Source organism: Condylura cristata, unplaced genomic scaffold (assembly GCF_000260355.1).
Source record: "Condylura cristata isolate star-nosed mole 26May11 unplaced genomic scaffold, ConCri1.0 scaffold00022, whole genome shotgun sequence".
Lineage (NCBI taxonomy): Eukaryota > Metazoa > Chordata > Mammalia > Eulipotyphla > Talpidae > Condylura > Condylura cristata.
Genome location: NW_004567123.1, coordinates 30,497,870 through 30,521,557, shown reverse-complemented (window position 1 = coordinate 30,521,557; position 23,688 = coordinate 30,497,870). Strand labels below are relative to the sequence as shown.

The window sequence follows — 23,688 nt, the reverse complement described above, 5'->3', positions numbered from 1 at the left end:
ACGATGCTAATTATGCAAATATCCTTGGAAGAACTGAGAAAACTGTTCCAAGTCTGAGTGAAAAGCCCACACACACTGATGTCCCAGTGGAGACATCGGAGTTCACTTGCTTATTATACCTTTTCATCGTTTATTTTGAGGGTTTTTGTTAACAGCAACAACAGAAGACTCGTCCAGGCCTCCCGATGGCTTTCAGAGTTCACCGTGATGAAATAAGAAAGCGCCTCACTGCACACGCTGGAAGAATCAGAGAGGGGGAGACACAGTCAACAGGTGTCACATCTGAGCTTTCCCTGGAGGAGAGAATGGGGGTTACCGAGCACCAGCACTGTCTGTGCACCCAGTACACTCCTGAGCCCTGGTTTCTCAGCTGTAAATGGGGATAAACAAGTGCACCGACTCGAGGGGCTTCTGCGAGAGGAAATGAACAAGCACGTTTGACGGCGGCTTCACTCAGAGCTGGCACAGTCGGGGCATCGCTGTCCGCAGCCCAGTGAGCTCAGAGCACGTGGCCTGCCTTGCTGCTCACCTAACAAACCAGTGCTGCTGTCCCCAACACGCTGTGCTTAAAGCTAACGTTTATGTATCTGTGTTAGAGGAATTTTTGGTAGGATGACTGAACAACAGGCCCTTAAATCTATCTTTCAAGGGCAAGTTTCATTCCAGCATCTTGTTTTTTGGTCTATGATGTAAAAGCCATTACTGAAAATCTAACTATCCTAAGTTTGACATTCTGTTCATTTGTGGTGAATATTATATTATGAACATGCTCCGCATCAAGAAAACTGTTTCAAAATCCTTAAAAAAAAATACTGTTACAGATTACATAATATTCTTTCATCTGCTATAGCATAATTTAGTTATTCATTCCAGAGTTGAGCTGTCTTAAGTTTTTTTCTTTACAAATAAGTCTGAAATAAATATTCTGGGTAGTAATCCTTAGTCTTATTTCTAAGATATTTTCTTAAGTTGCTTTCATAATAATGGAAATAGAGAATCAAATAAAGAATGAACATGTGAAGGTTCCACGTATAAAGCCACCCAACTTCCAGACACCCTGTCGCCGTGCTCATCCTCGTGGTACAGGAACCCTCGTGGTTTTAGCACACTGTCGCCAGCTCAGCATGGTAATGTTAGCACATTTTCAAGAAATAAAAAAGAACATAAGCACCCTACTCAGAGTTCTCCAAGACTGAGGGCAAAGATCTGCTTTTCTGTCAGGGGCTCCCTCACTGTTGTCCTGCCGTCTCCCCAGGGCTTCCTTCCCTTCCGAGGCAAAGTCAGTACATCCTGGAGGCCATATGATGCTACCACATTCCTCTTGGAAAGAATGATGGGAGGGCAGAGCTGACCTCAGTCTTGAGAGGACCAGTCAGGATCTCACTCCAGGTATGTTCACTCAAAGCTCAGGATGCTTTTCGCTGCCCACCATTTTGTGCTTTAAGAAACTTCTGCCATCAAAGAAATGAGGCTCCCCCCTCTTGAGTGTACTAAGAAAAGTGAAAGAAGAGCCAGCAGAAAGAAGCAAAAAGTAAAAGAAAATAGTTTGTGGGGCATCAATGTGTATTTTTCTCCTACTCTTTTCAAGTCACAGTATCATTGTGATGCATCTGTGTTTTAGAGATAAAAATTTGAATCTTACGTTAAAAGTCGCTGCTGTATTTCTTCCCAAGAATCCCTGCGGTTCTCATCAACATACATTCGAAACAGGATCCTCAAGCAACAGGCCAGGCTGCTGGTTTCTTGTTTTAGAAGATTAGGTTTAGACTTGCCCTTAAAACCTAGAGGTCAGAGAGTCATATGAATAGTGCACCCTTCTGGGATAATGCCAAGAAATGACGTGGGGGCCTAAGACAGTCACTTTAGGGAATGCTGGAATATCTCACATTCTTATAAGCTCAACTTGGCTATCAGAAAAGGTAGTCATGAGAGCTCATCCTCTGTGTAAGACCCTCCGTTCCTCAGGGCCTGAGCTGTTTTCCACTTAGATCTACTCACTGACTGGTAATGTTTTTCAGTTCATCTTCTTAAGGGTAATACTAAAAATTCTAGCATGTTCCTAAGTTGCAAGAGTTTTTCTTTCCAGAAAGCACATGAAAAATATACTTTCTCAAAACCATCCTCAGAAGCAAAACCTTAATATAAAGGCATAAAACATCTACATATATGTATTTTAAGCCATTGAGAAAAACATTAAAAAATTTTTAAGTTAAAATAGGCATTTGTGGACAAGTAAAATAATGGTAACAGAGCAACTTACTAAAAACTTACTGAAAGTATCATTTTTGTGCAAAGTTCAAAAAATGCGCTCTCAGTATTACCTCTGCGAATGTATTTGTACATGCATTCATATCCTTACTCCAGGACTATGTGGCTATGCTTAGAACTGGAGAAGACCCTAAAAGCTTCAGAAAACCCCTAAAAGCTTCAGAAAATGTATGAATGCTTTGTATTTCTCTTAGGCTATCACGTTTTGTGTCACCATACTTAACAACAACATTCCTTTATTTTTTAAGAGAATGCTGGAGCACATAACTGAGCTAATGAAAATGAAATATTCTTAATATAAAAAACTTTAACATACTCAGATATGTTCAGTATTTTATAATATTCACCATCTTCTTTCTAGCCTAAGAGACAAATTTTATTTCATGACTACACAATTTTAATCTAATGCAACATTTCTTAACTTGCTATATCAATTCAAGTCTTATGAATTTCTTTTTCCTTCAAATCCTTCCTGAGACTCACGTTGTTAGGCAATGTTCCTAGTAGTGGAATGAAATTTATCCAGCATTTCCTTCTTTCTTCCTCAAGCATGAAAATATTTGTGTAAAATGTGTACAGTTTTATGAACAATGTCAGACATTTCCCAAAGGTTTTGCTGTTTGAGGCCACAACCACAGCGGTCTGTCTGCCGTGTGGGCTTACCTGCTCGCCATAGGACTGTCCTCTGCTCGTAATTGGAATTGAAGGCCTTTGAGAACGAATGGGATTCCTGCAAGCAGTCCAACAGCTTGAAGAGGTGCTTGGAAGACATGCGCTTGTACATGCCCTGATCCTCTGTCTCTATGTGAATATCCGCACCCAGTGTGTCTTGCTAGTGGAGGGGACAGGAGAGCTAAGTACAGAAGACGAGCAGCACGAGCCGGCGCCAACACACCACTGCGTGGAAACGGCCTCCCCGTGGCCAAGTGCCCTTCTGAGGCCCACTCCCCTTACCTGGGCAGCAACCATGTGCTCTGCATCTTCCTTTTTGCTCGTTGCAGGGTAAAATACGATGTTGTCAATGGTCTGTATCAATTCCAACTGGACCACACACTTGATGAGGAGGCTGGCAAACAGTTTCTGATCTATATTAGATGATAAAGATTAACCCTAATAATGATTCAGCCAGTACTGAACAAATGCTCACCGAGCTTCTACTTTGTGCCAGGTGTGATTTTTGATGCTATGGCACAGCAATGAATAAACAATCTCTGTCCCCATGGCCAAGGCAGATGATAAGCAAACACTGAAGTATGAGATTAGTAGTAAGTCAAAAGATAACACACAAAGGGGTGGCAACGGGAAGGATCAGAGTGAGACGGAATGTTTAAGCAAGCTGGTCAGGAATGGTCTCCCAAAATGTGTTATTTGTGCGAAGAGTGAGGGAATCAGTAATGCAGAGCCTTTGTCCTTCAGAAGATTCAGAAGATTCTCTGTGAGGGAATCAGTAATGCAGATCCTATGTCTTTCAGGGGATTCTCTGTTGGACACTCCTACAGACCAGTTTTGAACTGCCCTCATCATGAAAGATCAGGTTCCCAGTGCTGCTGAATTCTCCACAGAAGTCTCACTCCCAGTCTTGAAGAGCGGAGCAGGGACAGGCTCATTTAAAATCTTATTTCCATGGGCCTCCCTGGTGGCACAAGGGTTAAATGCTATCAAACTACTGCCAGCTACTGCAGTGGGAGTTTGATCCCCTGTAAGGAAGCTGACCTGCATGGTGCATGAGACCTCTCCTGTTTCCCCGCTGCTCCCCTCAGCAGTGTATTTCCGTCATTCTGCCTGCTCTGCTCCCCACTCTGTCTCTGGTGAATCCTCTCATACCACTCCCTACTCCCACCTCTGGCTTGTATCCAGTTCTTGTATGCATAAATAAATAAAAATAAATCTTGTTTTTAAACAAGAAAATCTTATTCCTGGTCCATCTTCTGTCTGCCGTGGAGCTAGGACTTGCTCCTGACATTTTCTACTCCCACATTCCTCCAGTGTTGTCTCTTGGTGGTAAGTCATCTCTGGCTAGCTAGCACCTCTCTATGTAGCATGCCTTGCTCAGACTGTTGGTGTGGTTTCTGCCTGCTGACTAGACTCTGAGTAGCATCTCATCTACCTTGGCCTTCTCAGTCCCTGGGCTCAGGGGTGGCCCCCATCAGGCACTATGTAACGGTTGGCTAATGTGACTCGAGTCGAAATAGATTCCTTTTTTAAACTTATTATAAAATCAGAAAATCAAAAACATGAAATGAAGCTTTAGAGACAAAAAACAAAAAGAGGTTGGGTCAGCTTCAGGTTTTTCAACGTGAGTTTGAAAGTTACATATACATATAAAAATTCTCCAAGTGAAATTAGATTTGATTACCAAAAAATATAATAGAGTTGCAGAGATGTACATTTAAGTTGGCCCAATTCAACTGTGTCATCTGTCAACAGTAAACAGGAAGAAGGCAATACAGTAGTGTAAGTGATTTGACTGACTGAGCTTATGCCCAGAAGGGAGGCTGATAAGGGAGACCAGAGGAAAGAGGGGTCTCAAGTCCCAGGCATTTCTCAGAGGAGAGACGTCCTGCCACACTTAGAGAAGTTGTACTTAAAAAGCGTACACTTGGTCCCTACACACACAAGTCAGCCACTCTATCTGGAATTGATGAGGAAACAGTCATTCTCACTAGACTCTGGAGAGACCCTCAGCTGTACATATTCACCCTGCAGTGCACCCGTCTCCACCACAGCTCCTTCTTATCGGATGCCTTATTGAGGGTGGTCCAAAGAGGGGGGGACTGCTATGAAGACAAAGGGGTGCACGACCTCAAAGCACCCAGAATGTCACCAGAAAAATTGCAACTTTCCATTCAGCTGGGTGAATCTTTACAGAGATTCTACTGTCAGCAGCTGAATCTCTACCACGTATTGGTGAGTCATGTCACTGAAGTCCCAGTCCATGGGAAGGTAAGACAGTAGCTCCTCAAAGGGCCAGTGCAAGGACGACGTGAACGCACACACATGAAGCACACACACAGGGCCTGGCACACAGCACCTGGGAAGCCAGGGTTTGAATGACAGACAGCGAAACTGTCAGCAGCACTAAGAGACAAACTGGCAAACATAACTTGAGATTCATATCCAGAAAAGGGAGCTCTAACATACAAAGAGCTTCTCTAAATGAATAAATAAAAAAGGCCAACAGTTAATACAAAGTAAGTAATGATTATACATATAGAGTTCACAGAAAACAAAATAGAAGTGGTTTATCCTATGCGTATAAAATCTATGAGTTTCACTCATAATTTGAAAACTGCGAATTAAAGTACTCCAAAGTGACCAGATTCTACCTGGTATTCGCGCAGCTATGCAAGTAGGTACAACCTTACAGGAAGGCAACCTGGAAAACTTGCCGACACAGAAGGTATGCTTATCTGTTAACCCAGCATCCTATTCCTAGGAATTTGCTATTGAAACACATGACTTAAGGATGCGATTACTCTGGGCAGTACTGCTTTCCAGTACTGCTTTTCCAGAGAAAAGCTAGAGATGCCACAATGCCCATAGAAAGGACACAATTAAGCAAATAATAGTACATCTACACCCTGGGATAATGAAAACAGTGTAAGACAATGTGGAAGCTCTTTAGGTGCTGTTTCTGAGTGATCTCTAAGGTACAGGGAGAAAACGATGCTCCGTACAGGCAAATCTGTTGTATATGTGCATGTTTCTGGAAAGGCACTTAAGAACCTACTGGCACTAGATGCCACAGGCCAGCAAACTGTAGTCTGGGCCACGGGGGTACAGGGCCTATCACCCATGTTCTTGGGCCTTCTGAATATTCCAATCCCACAAATGTGCTCCCTACAGGAATTGGGTAATAGAAACAAACCCAAACCAAAAGTGGCCTTACTTGCATATGGCCTGCCTTTCCAGCTGTCATCCGTTGGGTTAGAGAGTTGGCTCTGGCCTCTCTCGGAGGCATTTTTATCTATGCTGCTTAAAGACTGGCGGTCCAGGTCCATGTCCTAAAAGTAAATCAGAGAAGATACCTTGTTCACTTCCCTTATCTGGGCAAAGAGGTCTGGCATAATGCTAGGTGGCCTTGTGGAATACAGACGACTCACTCAGCTAGAAGTCCTATTACGTGGCATACTGAAACCAGCACTTCTGAAAAGCAGCATGACGGGTCACAAATTCCAATGATTCCCCTTCACCGCATCAAAATTTCACACTTTCTTATTTTAATTTAGAGGGAACTTCTTTATGTACAATGACTTAATAATAACAAGTGTGATAAATTTCTAATGAGATCAAGTAAAAAAGACTAGTGGGGCAATAGCTAGCTTTTGTTGTTGTTGTTAAGTCGACAGCAGATAACAATAGTCAAAAAAAGACCCCAAAAAACATCAAAATGTTTCATTTTTAACTTTTTATGTCCCAAATATCCTTTAAAATTAATGACTTAATAGTTATTTGGGCATACAATTAATATTATAACACCAACCTCCCCTGCTCTGGCAATAAAACCAAAACACTTTAAATGGAACTTGACACAGAACTTCTTTATGTGGCCTCACATAAAAACTAAGTACTGTTTCACTGGTGGAGAGGAAAGTACTCTATTTATTACGGTAATGAAGATAATTATGCCAAAGCATCATTTGTAATTATTTAAAGTGAACTCTAGAACTGACCTGAAATCCAACGAGGGAGAATTAGTTAAATGATTTATAATAATGTGCAGCCACTGAAAAGGCTGTTCTTGAAGGGTATTTAATGCTGAAAAATGCTCACAATCCTGTTAAGCAATACTTCATGTGCTGATGAGCCCACCTACGTGTGGGTGATATGTACGCCATCACATGAAAATAAAATGAGCAATGTAAACTGTGGTTTTTATTGGGGGTGTATTGACTTATTTTTTAAATACTTTTCTACACTTTTGAAAAAACACACTGATGTAATTTTAAGATCTTATAACCTTTTTAAACTCACCATCAGAGAAGCACAAACTCTTTGGGGTGCTAAGTATTTTACTATACTATGAGATCAGAGAAAAGACAACAATAAGAAACCCTACCAGGTGTTTTTCTGATGACTCTTCCTCCATTCCTGCAGGTCTCCATGTCAGCAAACTACGGGAATGTACGAGAAGGAAAATGATCAGTGTGCGAGGCCACCTTGAGTCCACAGTACCCACCAAATACAAAGAGCTTGAAAAAGGCATCGATACTTACACGTGTGGGATGGTTGTTTTGAAAATGTCCAACATGCAATTGCATGTTTCATCCCAGACGTCAGGACTGAATTTCTCTCCGTTGGATATTACTAAGTTTTCTAAGCAATTTGTACCTGATCGAGCCAGCTGTTCATTATCTGCAAGATGAAATAGCACCTTTCCTAAAAGTGCAACTGTTTATTTTGACTCCACACTACTTCATATTGTGAGGTGGAGACTAAGCAACTAGTGGGTTAAGAAGCCTTTTAATTAATTAAAGGAATGTGATAGGCAGCATTATAACTTTTTTAGTTTTAAGAACATTACAAACAGCTACTTACCATTGTTAGGGATGGAAGAGGTCAAAATTTTTGCTACTTACTAAAATGGTTCCAGTATGAGGAATGGTAAACAACTATAGAAAATAGTGGACCAGTGTTTCTAAATTTAGTCATTCAAAGAAAACATTCTCCAACTGCTGCCACATCAGCATCAGCCTTCTTAACACTTATTTATTTATATTAAAGATTTATTTATTTAGGCATACAGAACTTGGGTACAGGCTAGAGGTGCAGGGGTGGTGAGAGGATTCACCAGAGGCAGAGTGGGGAGCAGAACAGGCCGACTGACAAAGTACACTGTTGAGGGGAGCAGCGGGGAGACAGGAGAGGTCTGCTGCACCATGTGGGTCAGCTCTGGGGTGGGGGAATTAAACTCATGCTGAAGTGGCTGCAGCCAGCTTGCAGTGCTGCATCCTAACCCGTTGTGCCACCAGAGAGGGCCAACGCTTAACTTTAAAATCAAATTGTTTTGGAAAAACTTTTAAAAAGCATTTTAATTTCAGCAAAATTTAAACATACAGAAGTAGAAAGAACAGTATAACCTCCAATGGTACATTTTTTAAAATAAGAACTAACTGGCCCTCCCAGGTGGCGCAGCGGGTTAAAGCACTGCACTGAGAAACTAAAGCCACTTCCGCATGAGTTCGAACCCTGCCTGCCCTGGAGGTGACCACATGGCGAGGCAGACCTCTCCTGACCCGCCCGCTGCTCCCCTCAGCAGTGTACTTCGTCGATCTGCCTGTTCTGCTTCCCCTCTGTCTCTGGTGAATTCTCTCACCCTCCACATCTCTGGCCTGTATCCCAGTTCTGTACGAATAAATAAATAAATCTTAAAAAAAAAAAATAAGAACTAACTATATCAATATTAAAGAAATAGGGGGAGATTTTTTTTTAAATCTAACTAAATTATACACTCTACTCCTTGGTGTTATACCTATGCCTTTGATAGTTTGAAAAAATTAATTTCTCATTAAGGACCATGTCAAGAAAAACGATGCTTAGAGACAATAAAGTATACCTTGTTTTACACACCACTGCAATTGTGCAAACACATCAGAAAGAAGAACTTCATTCAAAGCTTCATAGAACTGGGTAAATACATCACAAATAGCATAAAGTGCATGATTGCATGTTGTTGTCATCCACTCAGATTTCTGGAAAAAGAATAAAAAGATTATGTTAAAAGCCACTAACACTGTGTGAGATTGACAGTCTCATATATCATGGTCAACTGTGTAAAACTGTTCTGGAAGGTAATGCCATATACCAAAACATTAAGCAATCATTCAAAGTGATACTTAAAAAGTTTCAATGATTTAGAAAAATCAAGTGTGAGATTATGGTAACTACTCACATCTTATACCTAAAATGTAAATATTAAAAATGATGTCATAAAATTATCAGAGGAGATAGTTTTATAAAGTCATGGAGAAAGGAAGGGTTGATAAGCACAATTCCAAAACAGAAGTCATAAAGAAAGAACCAACTGATCTGGTTACTTTGAAGCTAAAATCTTCCAAAGTGAGAAGGAAATGAGAATAGCCCAGTGGGTAAAATCATCTGCAATTCATGCTGAATTACTTCTACGTTAAATACTAATAAATCAACAGGCGATGGCTAACCCTGTACTGGACTGAGGCTGTGGAAAACCAGGAAGAGGCCACAATCACTGAAGTGAAGGGAAATAGCAACCTCATTAGCAATTAACTCTTTTAATGTGGTATGTTTGGCCTGTCAGACAATGATGAAATAAGCCAAAGTATGAGGAGCTGGAGTAGTGTGAAGAGCATGGAGAAGGGTTCTCAGGCGTGGCAGGCAGGAGAGTAAAGGTAGCTGAAAAATCGGGTCACCCAACTTGACCCACGTGTCCAAAACACACAAAAGAATAAGCAAAAGTGTAGCTGGGCAAAAGTTGCTTTCAGTGTGGTTCAAAGAAAGAAAAACTGGAAGCAATTTCCAAGGGCTGTGGAATAGCCACGGCTGGGTGTATGTTCCAGACTGTAAAAGCACTGTTGGAAAAGAGTGTACAGTCGAGAGAGACATTCATTTGTTACATATTCATTTGTAAACATTCACACGTTAAGTGAAAAGGCAGGACCCAGTGTGCTCGGCAGACGACACTGTGAAAAAGAGAGGTGCCTGCTCCAGCACACACCACCGTGCCCCGAGGACCTGGGTGACCGTGCTGGCCTCTGGAACGTGGGGCTGTGAGTGTTTGTACTTTTGCTTTGTTTTTCAGTTTTCCTTCTTTTTTTTATAATAAAGAAAAAATTAGGTTAGGTTAAAGTAATAGGGAACTATATCTATGCTATGACTATGACCATATTTAAAGGATGAAGAAAATTGAGGGAAATTTGCCAAGTTTCTCTCTGATTTCTGAATGGCAAAATTATGACGTTTTTATATATTCCTAATCTCACATATTTAACATGTTACTTTTACACTAGGGGTGGGGGGAAGAGGGAATGGTGTCCTGAAAAGAAGGTAAAAAAAGTTACTTCTCCATATCAAAATCTTGAGAGAGAATATCCTTTCCTCACCCTCCTGCCCCAGAGGCATTAAACATCCATTTTAACAAAGGTCTAGTATTTGCCAGCATCACCTCCAACTATAACTTCATTAAAAGTCTTGTTAAAATGGGTTTTAAAGAGGCCAGAGACAGTCACTGGTCACTGGCTGTTCAGAAGTTGATAGAGGCCACGTGACTCAGAGGACCAGGCAGGTATATACAGAACTGGCAGGGTGAAGCCTTGAGCGCAGGCACCGGAGGCTGGCCCAGGATGGCTTATTTCCTCTCACCGTTTTTCAGATGACTAGAGTCCCTTACTAGTCAATTCTGGGAGAAGAGGGCCAGGAAGGCAGCTTTCTTTAAAATACTCTTCCAGCAGCTCAGGAGTTAAGACTCCATTTCAATCCTCAGAGCCTTCCCCATCTTACCCGGCAGTGCTTTATTCATCACCTACCTCTGACTGTTGCTCTGGGAGTTTCATATTGTCGAAAATCCTGAACACAATTCTGAACAGGTCCTGCCACCAGTGCTTTTCAAAGGTGTGGCCATAGCTCTTCATGATCTCGAACATGACTGTGAGTCCCCTGGAGGAAACAAAGCCAGTGCAAAAAGGGAGTGGGATGGGGGAAGAGAACAGCAGAGAAGAGAGCGGTGAGTGGAGGCAGGTAAGGTGACTGAGGCTCATTCAGTGCAAGAAGGGGCATGGTTACCTGGTCCGTACATCTAGCTTGCATCTATTAATGATGCAGGACAGCTCAAAGAGGATGGGGAACCAGCCTCGGACCCAGACTCTGTCGCCAGGAGCCACATTCATGTCATCGCTTGTGTATTCTTGTAACACCTGCAATGAGAGCCACTTCTCAGTCGTAGAGCAAGTAAGCAAAGGAAAGAATGGGAATGATTAGCCTCCCATATTTTCCTATCCTAGAATGGTCCATTCAGCCAGGGCACATGGAGAACTCCAGGAGAGCAAGACAAACCCGTCCCATGGGTACGTAAGCTGTTTCACCAGATGAACCAATGGACCTTTGTGGGTCTTAGAAGAGTGAGTGGGTGGCTCGCCAAAGTCCTGGGATTGGGAGTGATCCGCTAGGAAGAGCACTGACTGTTATGGTACAAGCAAAATATCCCAGAAGAATCAACATCTGAAGTCTTTCTGAAATGTTCTTGTGTATCCTACTTGAAATAACAGCAGCAGCACCACTGTTTACTGAGTGCTTGCTGGGGGCCGGGAACTGGGAGGATGTGTTACATAACCACTCCATTAGCCAGGGGGAGGGGAAACAGCCCATGTTATAGATGAATTAACTAAGGCACAAGAGTAAGGTGAACTGCAGCTAGGAGTTGACAGTTTTCCAGTTTGGATGTGAAGCCCTATTCTCCGTCTCCTCTCTGGGATTTTATGGCTTCTACTCAGTGACCACTTTTGAAGGGGGTTATCATCTGATGGCATGGAAGTTCCTGACCAACTGATTCTCTAACATAAGGCAGCTTCTCTATGTGCTTCATCTAACTCCCTGGACACTCAGGGTATTACTGCCCATTTCCCAGGTCTGATGTGGACATGAAATGAATCAACAGGTAGAAAATAGCCAGTACACTGCCTGACACGTGCAGATGCCCAGTAACAGGGACGACTATTCTCTTCAAGCTTAACAAGTTGGGGCTGGGACCAGCTCTGTCCCCCTCAGGTCTACTGTTCTATACAGAATGCTCAAGAAGCGACAGATGAGCTTGTTTTTTCCCAAGCCGAGTATTTGATTCAGTCACTGAAACAAAGCATTCTTCTTGGGGAAGTGAAAAAGAAAGGCCCCAAACATTTTTAGGAGAAAACAGAAGATGGTATTTAGGTGTGATGTCTCATTTATGTCACCATGGCAAATGTTATTTCCTAGAAAGGAGCTTTGTTTTCTTTCCAAGTTTCAGTTGTACAGTTCTCCAAAATTTAAAAGTTAAATACTCTTATTTTCTATAAGTACAATCTGTAGGAAACCATGTAAAAGTTCAGTATGAATAAAATGATTTCATATCATACAAAACAACAGAAGCATGAACCCCTGTAACACCAGCATTTGGGGCTGGAAAATGTTTTGCCAGGAGCAAGGGTGCCCCATGACTCAACTGCCCTTCACCGCCCATCGAGCAAGGAGAGGGCACATACCCGCGGCCTCTCGGAGACATACTTCCCGCAGAAGCGGATGAGCCGGATGGCTTCCATGCTCGTGTCGGGGAATGCAGCATTGCAGGCAAACTCTGATAAGCACTTCACAGCATCCTGGAAGGAATCGATGGCTGCAGGAAAGTGGTGCTGGAAGATAGTTGCTGGGGAAACACAGGCACATTTTTGTTTTTATTATAAGACCAGGATTTAGAAATTGGGGTTAAAACACACACACACACACACACACACACACACACACACACTCAGAGTGAGTGCAGCCTCCAGAGGCACTGACTTCTGTGAGCTCTAAGAGAATCACTGCGGCATTTCTGCAAGTTCATGGCACTACACATAATGCAGAGAGGCAACCTGTTTGCAGAAAGGACTGAAATGAGAAGACAGAGCACCACCTCATTCAACCTCAGCTGGGGACACACAGCTTGGGTGACCCAGGGATTCTGCTGCTCTGTAAGTATGCATGTTAGCCAACAACTACAGAAGCACAAGGAGAATGGGTCTGAAAGTTTAGTAGTAGGTGAATTCACAAATGTTACATCTGCAAATAACAAGGACTGCCTCTCCCTGCATCTGTGCACGTGTGCTCATGTAAGCACACATTAAATACATCTGGCACAATATTCTGTCACAGGGTAGCTCAAATAAGGGAGCACCTTTGAGGAATAAAATACCAAGTAAGTAGTCTTCCCTCTGGACCGCCAGGTGGGACATTTCTTTGGGGGGAGGGCCAGAGCTACTTACTGACGATGTGGCCGGTGGTCTGGAAGGCCAGCTCCACGATGTTCCCATCATGGTCAGAGGCTGCCTGGTGGAACACAGCAAAGATGTTCTTCCAGCCTGAGCGGATGTTGGCCGCCTGCGAGTTCACCATCTGGGCAATGCAACGGATCACCATGTCCCGGATGGTCGGAGACCTGTGAAAGGAATGGGTGGCCACATCATACATACTTTGGGCAGCAGGTAGAAAATGAACACAGTTCATCACTCAGAAGTGGCACTTAAAACAACGGACAACTGGGCTCTCCCTGGTGGCGCAGCGGGTTAAAGCACAGCACAAAGAAGCTTAAGCCACTTCTGCATGAGTTTGATCCCCGCCTGCCCCGGAGGAGATCCACATGGCGAGGCAGACCTCTCCTGACCCGCCCACTGCTCCCCTCAGCAGTGTACTTCGTCGATCTGCCTGTTCTGTGCCCCACTCTGTCTCTGGTGAATCCTCTCACCCTCCACATCTCTGGCCTGTACCCCAGTTCTGTACAAATAAATAAATAAATCTTAAAAAAAAAAACAAACCAAAACAAAGGACAACTTTCTAAAGCACCCATAGTCTACATTTATTTAAAAAAAATCGTTAGCCTCATTTTGAACAAAGTACTATGCTTAGAGGTAGACCCTCTGTCCTGCCATCATAAAATAAGCTCAAGTCAACCCTGTGGTCAAACAGAAGGGTGGAAAGAGCCCAGGCCTTAGTGACTGCTCGAGCAGGGGAACCAAAATTGGGACTGCTTGCCTCTGAGAGCTCCAGAGCACAGTCTTGTGGTTTAAGACATTGTTAGTCCATTTTGGGGGCTCAAAAAATTTTCACTCATATTAAAAATTCTGGTAGCCAGGTATAATCACTATCCTTCAGCATCTTACCACTACTCGTTACTACTATCCTTCAGCATCTTACCACTACTTACTACTGGACAGCGACAACAGCTGCCTGTCTCATCCTATGGCCTCCCATTTTCCATGGGTAAATATTAGGTGACCCTTTAAAATATGTGAAACCACTTCACTTCTCTGTTTACACATTTCCAATGGCTTCTACTCTTAGAGAACGCAAGCTGAAGTGCGTATAAAAGTCAACAGCTCCCAGGAACGCAGGCCACATTTCTACTGGCTGCAGTGGTGAGAACTGTCCTTCTGGGAAAGGCTATACATAGATCTTAGTGTGACTGACTTAGAGACAATAGAGATAAATCAGTCTCTCCATTTTATTTGCTTCCAACAACAAAGGAGAAAAAAACCCACGTGGTTACTATTAGGAGGTATTTTTAGACCCTCAGGGGGAATGTGACCAAAGGTCTTCCAGGATGCACATACCTGTTTTTCTTCATAATATGCTCAAAGGGCCTCAGAAAATCTTTCTGGAAGCGGAAGTTGGCTAATTCTCCCTTCTCCAGAAACTTCATGGAGAGCTGCCTTAGTGAGTCAACAGCAAAGATAGCCACATCTTCATTGGGATTACAACCAACCTAAACAGAAAAAGAAAGCCAGTGCAGCAGGCACAGTGCAGCAATTGTGGGTGTGGGTTCCAAACACCAAAACTGGACAATCATTCTGGGAAAGATACGCTCCAAACTGGTAAGAAAAATTACCTTGAGGGAGGGTCAGTTGGTGGTGGTGATGGTTAAAGTTGGCCTCAGCTGTACTTTTTTTTTTAAACGGGAATGTGTTGGTGTAATCAGAAACTAGTAAGACTATCCTCCTACAAATGCAGGGCAGTCAGGAACACACACATCCACCATGCTGCTCTGCACCCCCAGGGTCACATGTCCCATGACTGCTAGAGCTGCAAGGGCTGAGTTATTAAAGCTGGACTCAGCCATCTATTTCCTTTAAAGCGGGAGGTTCTTATGTGCTCCTGTTCCCCAAGGGAAGCAGAACATTCTTCTGAGATAGTGGAAGGAATGAAAAGCCCCAGAGTGAGCAAATGAACTTTCCACAACTTTGTACTAATCAGCACCATTGACTAGATGGAACGGACTTTAGTAATGAAGTTAATAACTATGAAATGTCTAATTACCATCTGCCAGCCTATATCCTAAGCTTGCCCATAAGAGGCCTCTAGGTAACTGAGAATTGGCATGCAGAGTCTTGACAACAGAATCGCAGGTAGGAAAAGTAACTTCTGTGAGTTAATGTCCCCTCACAAAAAAGTTCCACTGAATATGGAAGTTCAGGTTCTTCCAGGGGAAGCACTAGAAAAACATTTTTAGATTAACATTTCCAAGAGAACAGAAGATTCCACAGAGGTGAGCAAAAGGGTCTTTCAGAATTGCAGCTCTCCTGCCCACTCGTGACTGCAGGTGTTGCTTTTAGCAAACCTGTCCCTTTCAGGGGCAGCTCTTTCCGCATACCTGTGTCTACCAAACTGCCTTTCCTTTTTTATGACAAACCTGCCCTTTTGGGGACACACACACACACACACACACGATTTTGTAGAATAAATGAGCAATGTGTGTTACAGCTTAGCTGTCACAGGTTCACAGGTTCAGACAAGAATGCAAGGTATAGTAAAATTATGATTCACATGTTCTTTCGCGTCAATTACGTCAAGTGGTCCACTAAGAATTTATTTACCCAGCTAGTGAGAGGTGGTTGCTGAGTCAGCTGACTACTTCATACGAGACTGTTATTCAGTAGATGTACCCTGGGTCATCTGCAGGCTGTGATTGTTTGCTCACTGAGGGTTCAGACATAAACCCTGAGCACCCATCGCAAGAAGCCTGACACACTACATTGCTGGATCCTTTATCCTCATTCATCTGATCATCAAGTGTGGGTGAGCGCCACACAAGCCAGGACCTCCCTCACCTGTCTCGTGCCTGGTGCAAGGCAGTTAGCCATGGCTGGTTTGTCAGCCAGATGGTGTGCTGTTAGGGCCCTTACTTTGAGCTGACAGGAAACAGAGAATGTTGACTGGCTGATGTGGCAAGTCAGAAGCAAGACTGCATCTGACAAAGCCTCACTTCAGTGAGTGCCAGAGCAGGCTGGCAGTGGCCTGTGGAGCCAACAGTGCCCACGTCTTCCCCACCCCACGTTAGCAGCATCACACTGCCAGCTCTGAACAGGACTGCGGAGATGCCACAAGTCTCTACAGCAAGCTAATGCCTGCGCTCCACGCCAGCGGCAGGCTACTTTTTATGGGTTTTCTTCTCTTCAATGTAGAGAGGGCAATTCTCTTTTGCATAGACTGGCTTTTAATAACACTAACTGTAAACATCTGTTCTACAGCCACCTCCACACCTACGGAAACGGTTTTGAAAGCATGAAAAGCATTTTGATGGAAAATAGGACTACTAAGTTCTTATCGTCCCCTGAAGAAGCACATGAACTCAGATATACAACCCACATTCTTCTGATTTCCTTCTTCAGTGTGTGTGTGTGTGCACCGGTAAGTACCTAAAACCCTTAGTGGAGAGAAAGATCGGTCTGGTTTTCTCCTAGCAGAGAAAGCCTGTCACTTGTCTCTGGTTCGCTTCTGAGTTGCAAACAAATGCTAACTTCCTTGACAAAGGCTGCAGGAAGTGGTGGCGATGGAAGCCAGAACACAAGCAGCAGGAACAGTCAAGGGTGAGGCTCTCTGACTGTAGCTCGATCTTGGCTATAAGGCACCTCAGGATCTGCACTGCTTTCAAGCAGCAGTGTTTGCACAGTGACTCAGCGACAGCCTGTGTGGGATGAGCCTGCCTCCCAGGTATGGGGTATTTATTCAGTACTACTGGTTTTTAGTTCAGTCTCTGAGTACTATTAGCTCCTACTCGATTCCACAGGAAATTAATTACAGGAACCCAGAAAATACAGCCAATTTTTTATGCTTCTGTGTTTTGCCCCAGTTGACTGCCTTTCTTTTTCTTTAATAATTTAAGCCCCAACAGAGTGCTTTTTGAATCTGAAGCATCACCTTATTGAAGTGATCACCAATCACATGCCATATTCGGGACCACTGCAGCCGGATCCGATTCATGTTGTAGTATGATATCTCCACAATCTTCTGCAAGCTGAACATTCGGGGATGGTGGGGAGAAGCCAGCTCGTCCATGGACACAGCACACAGCCAACGGACAAAGTCAACTACGGCAGACCCGACAACACAGGAGGCCCTGTTAGTCCTGTCAGACAGCAGGAGGCTCCCAGGGTCATCACAGGTGAGTCAAATACATACCTATTGCGTTTCCATCCAGTCTGGTGGACCCAGTAAAAATTCTAGGAAGGGAATTAGACATAATAACATAAAAATTAGGTTTGGAGGCTGAAATTTCCATTTTGAGCCCTTAGAAAAGGCAAAAAGGAAACATTTTAGGTCTGGCACCTCCATTAAAATAAATAACGAGGCATCAAAAGTACAGCACTGAGCCAAGAGCAGAATACTGATAAAGAGAATGTAACACATCAAAAGAGAAGGGAGGCAGAGTCAAACTCTCACAGCATGTCATGCAATAGGAGTGGGAAACTGAGAACCCCAAGAAGGCGCCACTCCAGCCTCACTGGGGAACAGAATCAGTACCTGTCCACAGCTACAACCACGCTCTGAGAGCTGGTCTCGCCCACCGACTCCTGGAAGCTAGCCATCTGCCTTTTATCCACACCACCGCTCACCAAGTTACCTGCAACAGTGGCAGAAATCAGGGATACTCCAAACACCCAAGTAGCCTAAACTAAGTTCCCTGGCCCCTCCCTCTCCAACAGTGTAGCCACATGTATAGAAAACAAAGTAGTGCCCCTGCTGGTTTTGGTAAAATAGGCAATTTACTGGCAGTTGATCATGATTAAGAGAGCCGAAGCAACACTCCCACTTCATGCAGAAACACACTGCCAGATGGCACAGAGGCAGTGGCGGTGCACGACAGTGAGGCAAGAGTGTGTCACCCTGTAACGTGCAGACCCAGGGTGGCCAGCTGTGGGCCTGGACACTTACTGAGGCCAAGGCCCATGAACTCGTCTCCCGCCAACGTGTGGCTCTTCAGGCTCCCTTCTCTGTCACGCCCAGACCCAGATAAGTAGCGGGTCTTCACCCCAGTTCCTATCAGCTGAGCAAGCTCCAGTTGGCTGATGCATTTCAGGATCTAATGAAAAGAAAATGTAAAGAAATCAGCTCTCACTTTTCAGCCTGAAAAGGGCACTACAAGCATAGTCATTAAAGTGTCCTTTGAAATAGCTTTTCTTTCTTCTTAGGATGGTTTCCCTAGCCCTGGCTAGGCAATCCATGGAGTATCGGTCTTGAAGACTGACTTTTTAAAAAATTATTAAAAAAAGGAAAAAGAAAATGAGCAAAAGAAAAGCTGTCACAATGGAAGCATGCCACTACATGCTTAATTATACAGTGAGTCTCAATGAAGGCGAGCCCTTGATAGGAGGAGGGGACTGGACCCCCAGCCACTAAGTGGGCACGCCCTCTAGTGTGGCCCAGGCACCCCACCCCCAGCCCCCTTCCCTTCCTGCTCTCCCTCTCGTAACATACTGGTTTCACTGCTGCCCCCTTAACTTGACAGGTCTGCCCCTGCCCCCCGGGCTGCCACCCCTCTGCTCTTCCTGTTGCCATGGCTCCCTCTGATTCCCACCTCAGGCACATCTCCCTCAGAGAGACCACACTGAGATCACACCCCCACCCCATCACCACTCTCAGGTCACACTTTTTTTCCCTTTTTGGCATTATGCCATGTATTTCTTTGTTCTCTGCCTCAAGCGCCAACAGAGTATTAGCTCTATCTTGTTTGCTGCTGAATCTCAAGCACTTAAAATGGCTGGACAGTCATTGTTTGGTTAATCGAATGAATGTGCACGTGCCCCAGGGTGAGTGTGCTGTAGGGGAAGACTAGCTGCCAGGCCTGAGGAGCAGCTCTGGTGCTTGGGGACATCTATTTCACACAAACCTGTCTCCCTGAAGAAAACTGCCTGAAGAAAAAGAAATAAATCTCATCTTCTACTGGCTGAAGACTGGCTGCATGAGACTCACTGAGGGACAACAGGGACAACAGGGCATTTTTCCAGGCAAAATGCTCCTTAGAAATGTTCAAGGGAACCTGTGACTAAAGTTGAGTTTTTTCTTTCATGCTAACCTTGTAATTCAGTCCCAGAGTACAGGACTCTAAGTGGTATTTTAGAGCTGTGTGTTTTTACTTATAAATTGTTTTCCTCTTGATTGAGAGAGACTTCAATCAAAGAGAAGCATCCTGATTTTTCCTCACAGCATGATCTATTAAATTATCACTGAAAAAATCTATCAATGCTCCCTCTTTTCCAAAATCTGGTGATTACTGTATTGTAAAGTATGTCATCTACATCTATGCCAAGAAGTTAAGGCTCTAACTTGACTTCTCAAGCATCTGACCACTAATTAACTCAACTCAAGTTGCTTCTAGTATTTCCAGGTGCTGCTGGAAATTTGGCAACTAGCAGGATGGCACAGCAGATTCATCATTCTGCCCAAGTGAAAGAAAAAGTTGCAGGAGAGCAAGTAGCTATTCACTGGTTCATTAGGTATTTTTGCAATATCATTTTAAATGGCCAGGTAACATTCTAAGAAATGTTGTACCACGCTTAAAAATAAAAAAAAAAAGAGCAATCTCTCATTCCACAGCCATTGGGAACCTGAGACTGTTTCTAATCTTTTCCTTGGAATAACTCTATTTTGCTGCATCACCTTTCAAACATGCTCGCTCACATCAATGACGCTCATCCCTAAACTGTCATCTGTGAACACTGCTTAAGTAAAAGTGTGAGGCACTGGCAATCGCCCCCAGTGGTGCACTGCAGTGCCGACCATTTCTTTTTAGGTACTGTCACGAAAGGCATCAGGCTCCTGGCTTTGCTTTAGCGCAGTCTGTTGAAGATAACCGCTCCCAGGAAGCGCACAGGACATGGGGAAGGAGGAGAAGTGTACCCTATGCCTGTCCTCGCCGCGGGTGCCGGGGCACTCTGTTGGGGTGCATCTGAACACAGTTCACCCAACATGACCCCAGAGTCTGACTTCCAGACACGGGAGGTATCAGTGGATAAGGGAAGACCTCGAATTAAAGTTAGGCTTGATTTCAAGAAAATGGAGCTGGCCAAAGAATGCCAGTCAGTATGAGGGAGGCCTGGAGTCACCCAGCAAGGAAGACGTAACTGCCAGGCTTTCAAAAGAACACACATACCTCATGCCAGGAATTCCCAAGGTAGTTGCCATCCGTGTGAGCCACAGTAATTAGTGTCTTTATGGTGTCAATGTTTTTTTGCTTCATTTCTGTGATGCTGGAGCTGGCTGTCAGTAGGGAGAAGCGAGCAAGAGCCTGAACATAGGCGTCTCGTTCCAGCTGTGATGGAGAGCGCAAGGAGAGTGCATCCTTAGCGTGACTGTTTTCACACCTGCAGGACTGTTTCACACCTGGGCTGCCTGAGACCCACTATATACACATCAAAAGGCTTTACATACATGACTGGGCCAGCTGTCCCATACGGTGTCCTGTTAATGAACATCTCTCAGAGTTCCTTACACACTACATGTTGGAGAACTAGCTCTCTCCTTTCCAACTGACCTAAAATTTATGCTCCGCATTCCACTTCCTGTGGAGCGAGTAGGGAAGGAATCTGTTGAATGCTTCTAGTATCTGCAATAATTCTGCAAGGCAGGCCTATTTTCTTGAGTGAAACAATGAGGAAATAAATGGCATCTTAAAAAGAAGTGAGCTGTGTCAACATTACATGGCTACTGAAGATGGAGAGCTGGATTTTGAAACCCAGATTTTCTGATGTCAAAGCCTGTGGTCTGATGCAGAAGAAAATGTCTACCTGTAAAGGAAATGGGACCAGCAGACTTAGGGTTTCAAAGGAAATGGGAGCAAATTCTTAGTGACTTAGAAGCAATGGCATGAGACCAACAACCTCCTGATTTCATTAGCAGTCAGGGAACTGCATGTTGTTTATTTGCTTGAATTTTTCAAGACTCAAAAGTCATTTGCAGACATTCATTTTGCAGTGAACTATTTTGTTCCCCAGAGAAGAACTGGCAATAAGGGAAATTCTGATAAAAACTACTCATTAAAAACAACAACAACAGTATCTTAAGCACTGGGCAGGCCAATGAAGCAGAGGGACAGGAAGGTTGTTTTGTCAAATCTGGTCAATTAGCTTGGCTGCCACCTTCCCTGATCTAGCCAAATTTCCAACTTTCTCCCCTAATAAGGCTATTGCCAGCACAAATCTGTGAAGTTCTTCTCAGCAGGCACACGTAAACCGTTTGGTGAGACATTTCTGACTAATTAGAAATTTCTAATAATTTCTGAGTTTTGCCAAGTCTAAAAGAACACAGCCCACCAGCATCTCTGGGGCTTTGCTGACTTACACCCACCTGCATTCCAAAGATACAGGCAATCCGGATTGCACAGCGGATGCCTTCCAGACACAGGGAGGCCACTTCAGTGTCATCACAGTTCTGCAGTCCGATGCTGTAGGCGGCCAACAGGGGCGTCCACACCAGCTGCCAACAGAGGGAGGGTTCCCTAAGGCCAACTTAAAGGGTGGAGAGGGCGTGTGGAGGCTACCCGCTCACCAGGAGCACAGCCAGAAGGCAAGCTCACTGTATGTTGACTGCCATGGGTTCCAGTCACAAGCCACGCGGCCCTCCTGACTCTGGGCAAAGCTCTTGCTAGAGGCTGCTACTCACCAAGCGTAGAGAGAGGAAATGTGTGGTGATTGCGCAGCCACCATCACAGCTCCCTGTGCCCACAGCAAGTATGCTGATCAGTTACAGACACCCCCTGGCAGCCATTACCAATCACAGGCTGGCTGGCAAAATGATACGTGATCTATGTCCTGTAGCTAAATTTGTTGAAAGGTTCCTTATTATTTCCAATTGAGGTGACATTAGGTTACAATGATGCACAGGTTTTACAGTTTCTCACCTCAGCATCCAATTCAAATTACTTAGATGTTACTTTTCCTTCAATTTTCTAGTGAATCTGTTGGAAATAAGAGCTAACAAAAATCTAGAACTGAACAACTACTAGGAGACTGACAATTGTTATAAAGACATCTTAGAGAAAGATCAATGGTATGCATAAAGAAATGTTTCTTTTCCAGACATTTCTAATCTCACCTGATAAACTGGCCCTGAGGCTACTCAGGTAGAGGTCGCAATGAATGGTCTCTCTGGCTGGAGTAACTCCTAATCCCTTCTTTCCCCAGCAGCCCTGACATGCTGTTTCTGTCCCCAGTGTGCAGATGATGAACACAGAGAGGCTGAGCAGCAACGGCGGGCCTGGACAGAGCCCAGAGCCAGTGCCAGTGCCAAGGCAGGCACTTCCCCAGCATCATCGAAGGGCTTCCGGGAAGGGCCTGTTCAGTCACTGGCTCAGAGAAGCACACACGCTTGGCCTTTGCTCTCTTTGATCTCTTCACCCTCATCACTCTCTGGTTAGCTTCCAGATGGGCAGCGCCAGAGTCAGGCCCAGCCACATCCCCTCTCACCTTGAACATTGGCCGGACGTGGTCCAAGTGAGTGGCGCTGGTAAATGGGGCTTTGGCGTGGCTCACAGCCTCCATCAGAGCTTTGGCTGTTTTGGCCATTTGTTCCATCTCCAAATTGTACAGCAGCCGTCGCTGCTTTTCACTAGCTACATCTACAAAGAATTAAGAACATGACAATAGCAGCTTAGACCCACTTGCATAGAATACTTGCTATGTGCCAGGCACGACTTCATGATTTCTGTTATGAATATTACCATTTTACTGACGGAAACAGTGGGGCTCAAAGAGGTTCAGTATTTGCCCAAGATCATACAGCGAGTAGGTAGCTGAGTGGGGACTTGAACCCAGGCAGTGTAGTGCTAAAGCCTACTGTGTGAACCCCTCCACTCTGCTGCCTCTTGAACAAAAAAGTGGAGTTTCACAGGGGCTTAACTAACTTAAGACTCCTCACAGAGAGTGGCACAGTCACCACAGGCAAAGTTTGAAGGAAAATTTCTGGGGAGTAATTTAGTCCTCAGATTACTTATTTTATATTCCTTCTTGTAACTAATCACAAATCTAGAAAGAATACAGTGCTATTATGAAGGAACCAACAGAATCACAATAATTAATTTAATCACATTTCTTATTCAGACACCTACATATGCAAATCAAATTTATCATCAGGGAACTTAATCATGCATTCTGATACACTCAAAAATTGAAATCAATAGAAATAATTTGTCATTGGACCTTACTCTGCTTAGTTGATTTGGTTGCAATTGTATGCTCTTTTGTTTCTTTCATTGCAATTTTCTTGCCTTCTATCTCTTCATAGATGTTGGAGAGATATTCTTCTGGTAGGTCTTTACTATCGTTGATACCCCGATTCATTTTAATATACTGCTCTTTTGTCATTTTATTTTTTACCTAAAATTAAAAACCACTTAGAAAATGGGCCACTGGTGCAAAGCCACTTAGCTAGAGTACAGGTCACTGAAAC

General features: G+C 44.0%; 1 protein-coding gene across 1 annotated transcript in view; it reads right to left on the bottom strand.

Moving 5' to 3' along the window:
- The window catches only part of ARFGEF2 (ADP-ribosylation factor guanine nucleotide-exchange factor 2 (brefeldin A-inhibited)), a 71,894-nt gene that overhangs the window by 4,344 nt on the left and 43,862 nt on the right, over positions 1-23,688 (bottom strand). Inside the window, exons 18-38 of the mRNA XM_004687460.2 lie at positions 23,444-23,615; positions 22,707-22,858; positions 21,589-21,717; positions 20,396-20,554; positions 18,178-18,325; positions 17,767-17,866; positions 17,425-17,465; positions 17,164-17,333; positions 14,580-14,731; positions 13,236-13,408; positions 12,477-12,637; positions 11,026-11,156; positions 10,770-10,899; positions 8,825-8,960; positions 7,485-7,623; positions 7,328-7,382; positions 6,158-6,272; positions 3,223-3,353; positions 2,932-3,100; positions 1,643-1,781; positions 120-237 (exon numbers count right to left, since the gene is read on the bottom strand). Coding sequence (XP_004687517.1) covers positions 120-237; positions 1,643-1,781; positions 2,932-3,100; positions 3,223-3,353; positions 6,158-6,272; positions 7,328-7,382; positions 7,485-7,623; positions 8,825-8,960; positions 10,770-10,899; positions 11,026-11,156; positions 12,477-12,637; positions 13,236-13,408; positions 14,580-14,731; positions 17,164-17,333; positions 17,425-17,465; positions 17,767-17,866; positions 18,178-18,325; positions 20,396-20,554; positions 21,589-21,717; positions 22,707-22,858; positions 23,444-23,615 — 2,820 coding nt within the window. The remainder of the gene's footprint in view (positions 1-119; positions 238-1,642; positions 1,782-2,931; positions 3,101-3,222; positions 3,354-6,157; positions 6,273-7,327; positions 7,383-7,484; positions 7,624-8,824; positions 8,961-10,769; positions 10,900-11,025; positions 11,157-12,476; positions 12,638-13,235; positions 13,409-14,579; positions 14,732-17,163; positions 17,334-17,424; positions 17,466-17,766; positions 17,867-18,177; positions 18,326-20,395; positions 20,555-21,588; positions 21,718-22,706; positions 22,859-23,443; positions 23,616-23,688) is intronic.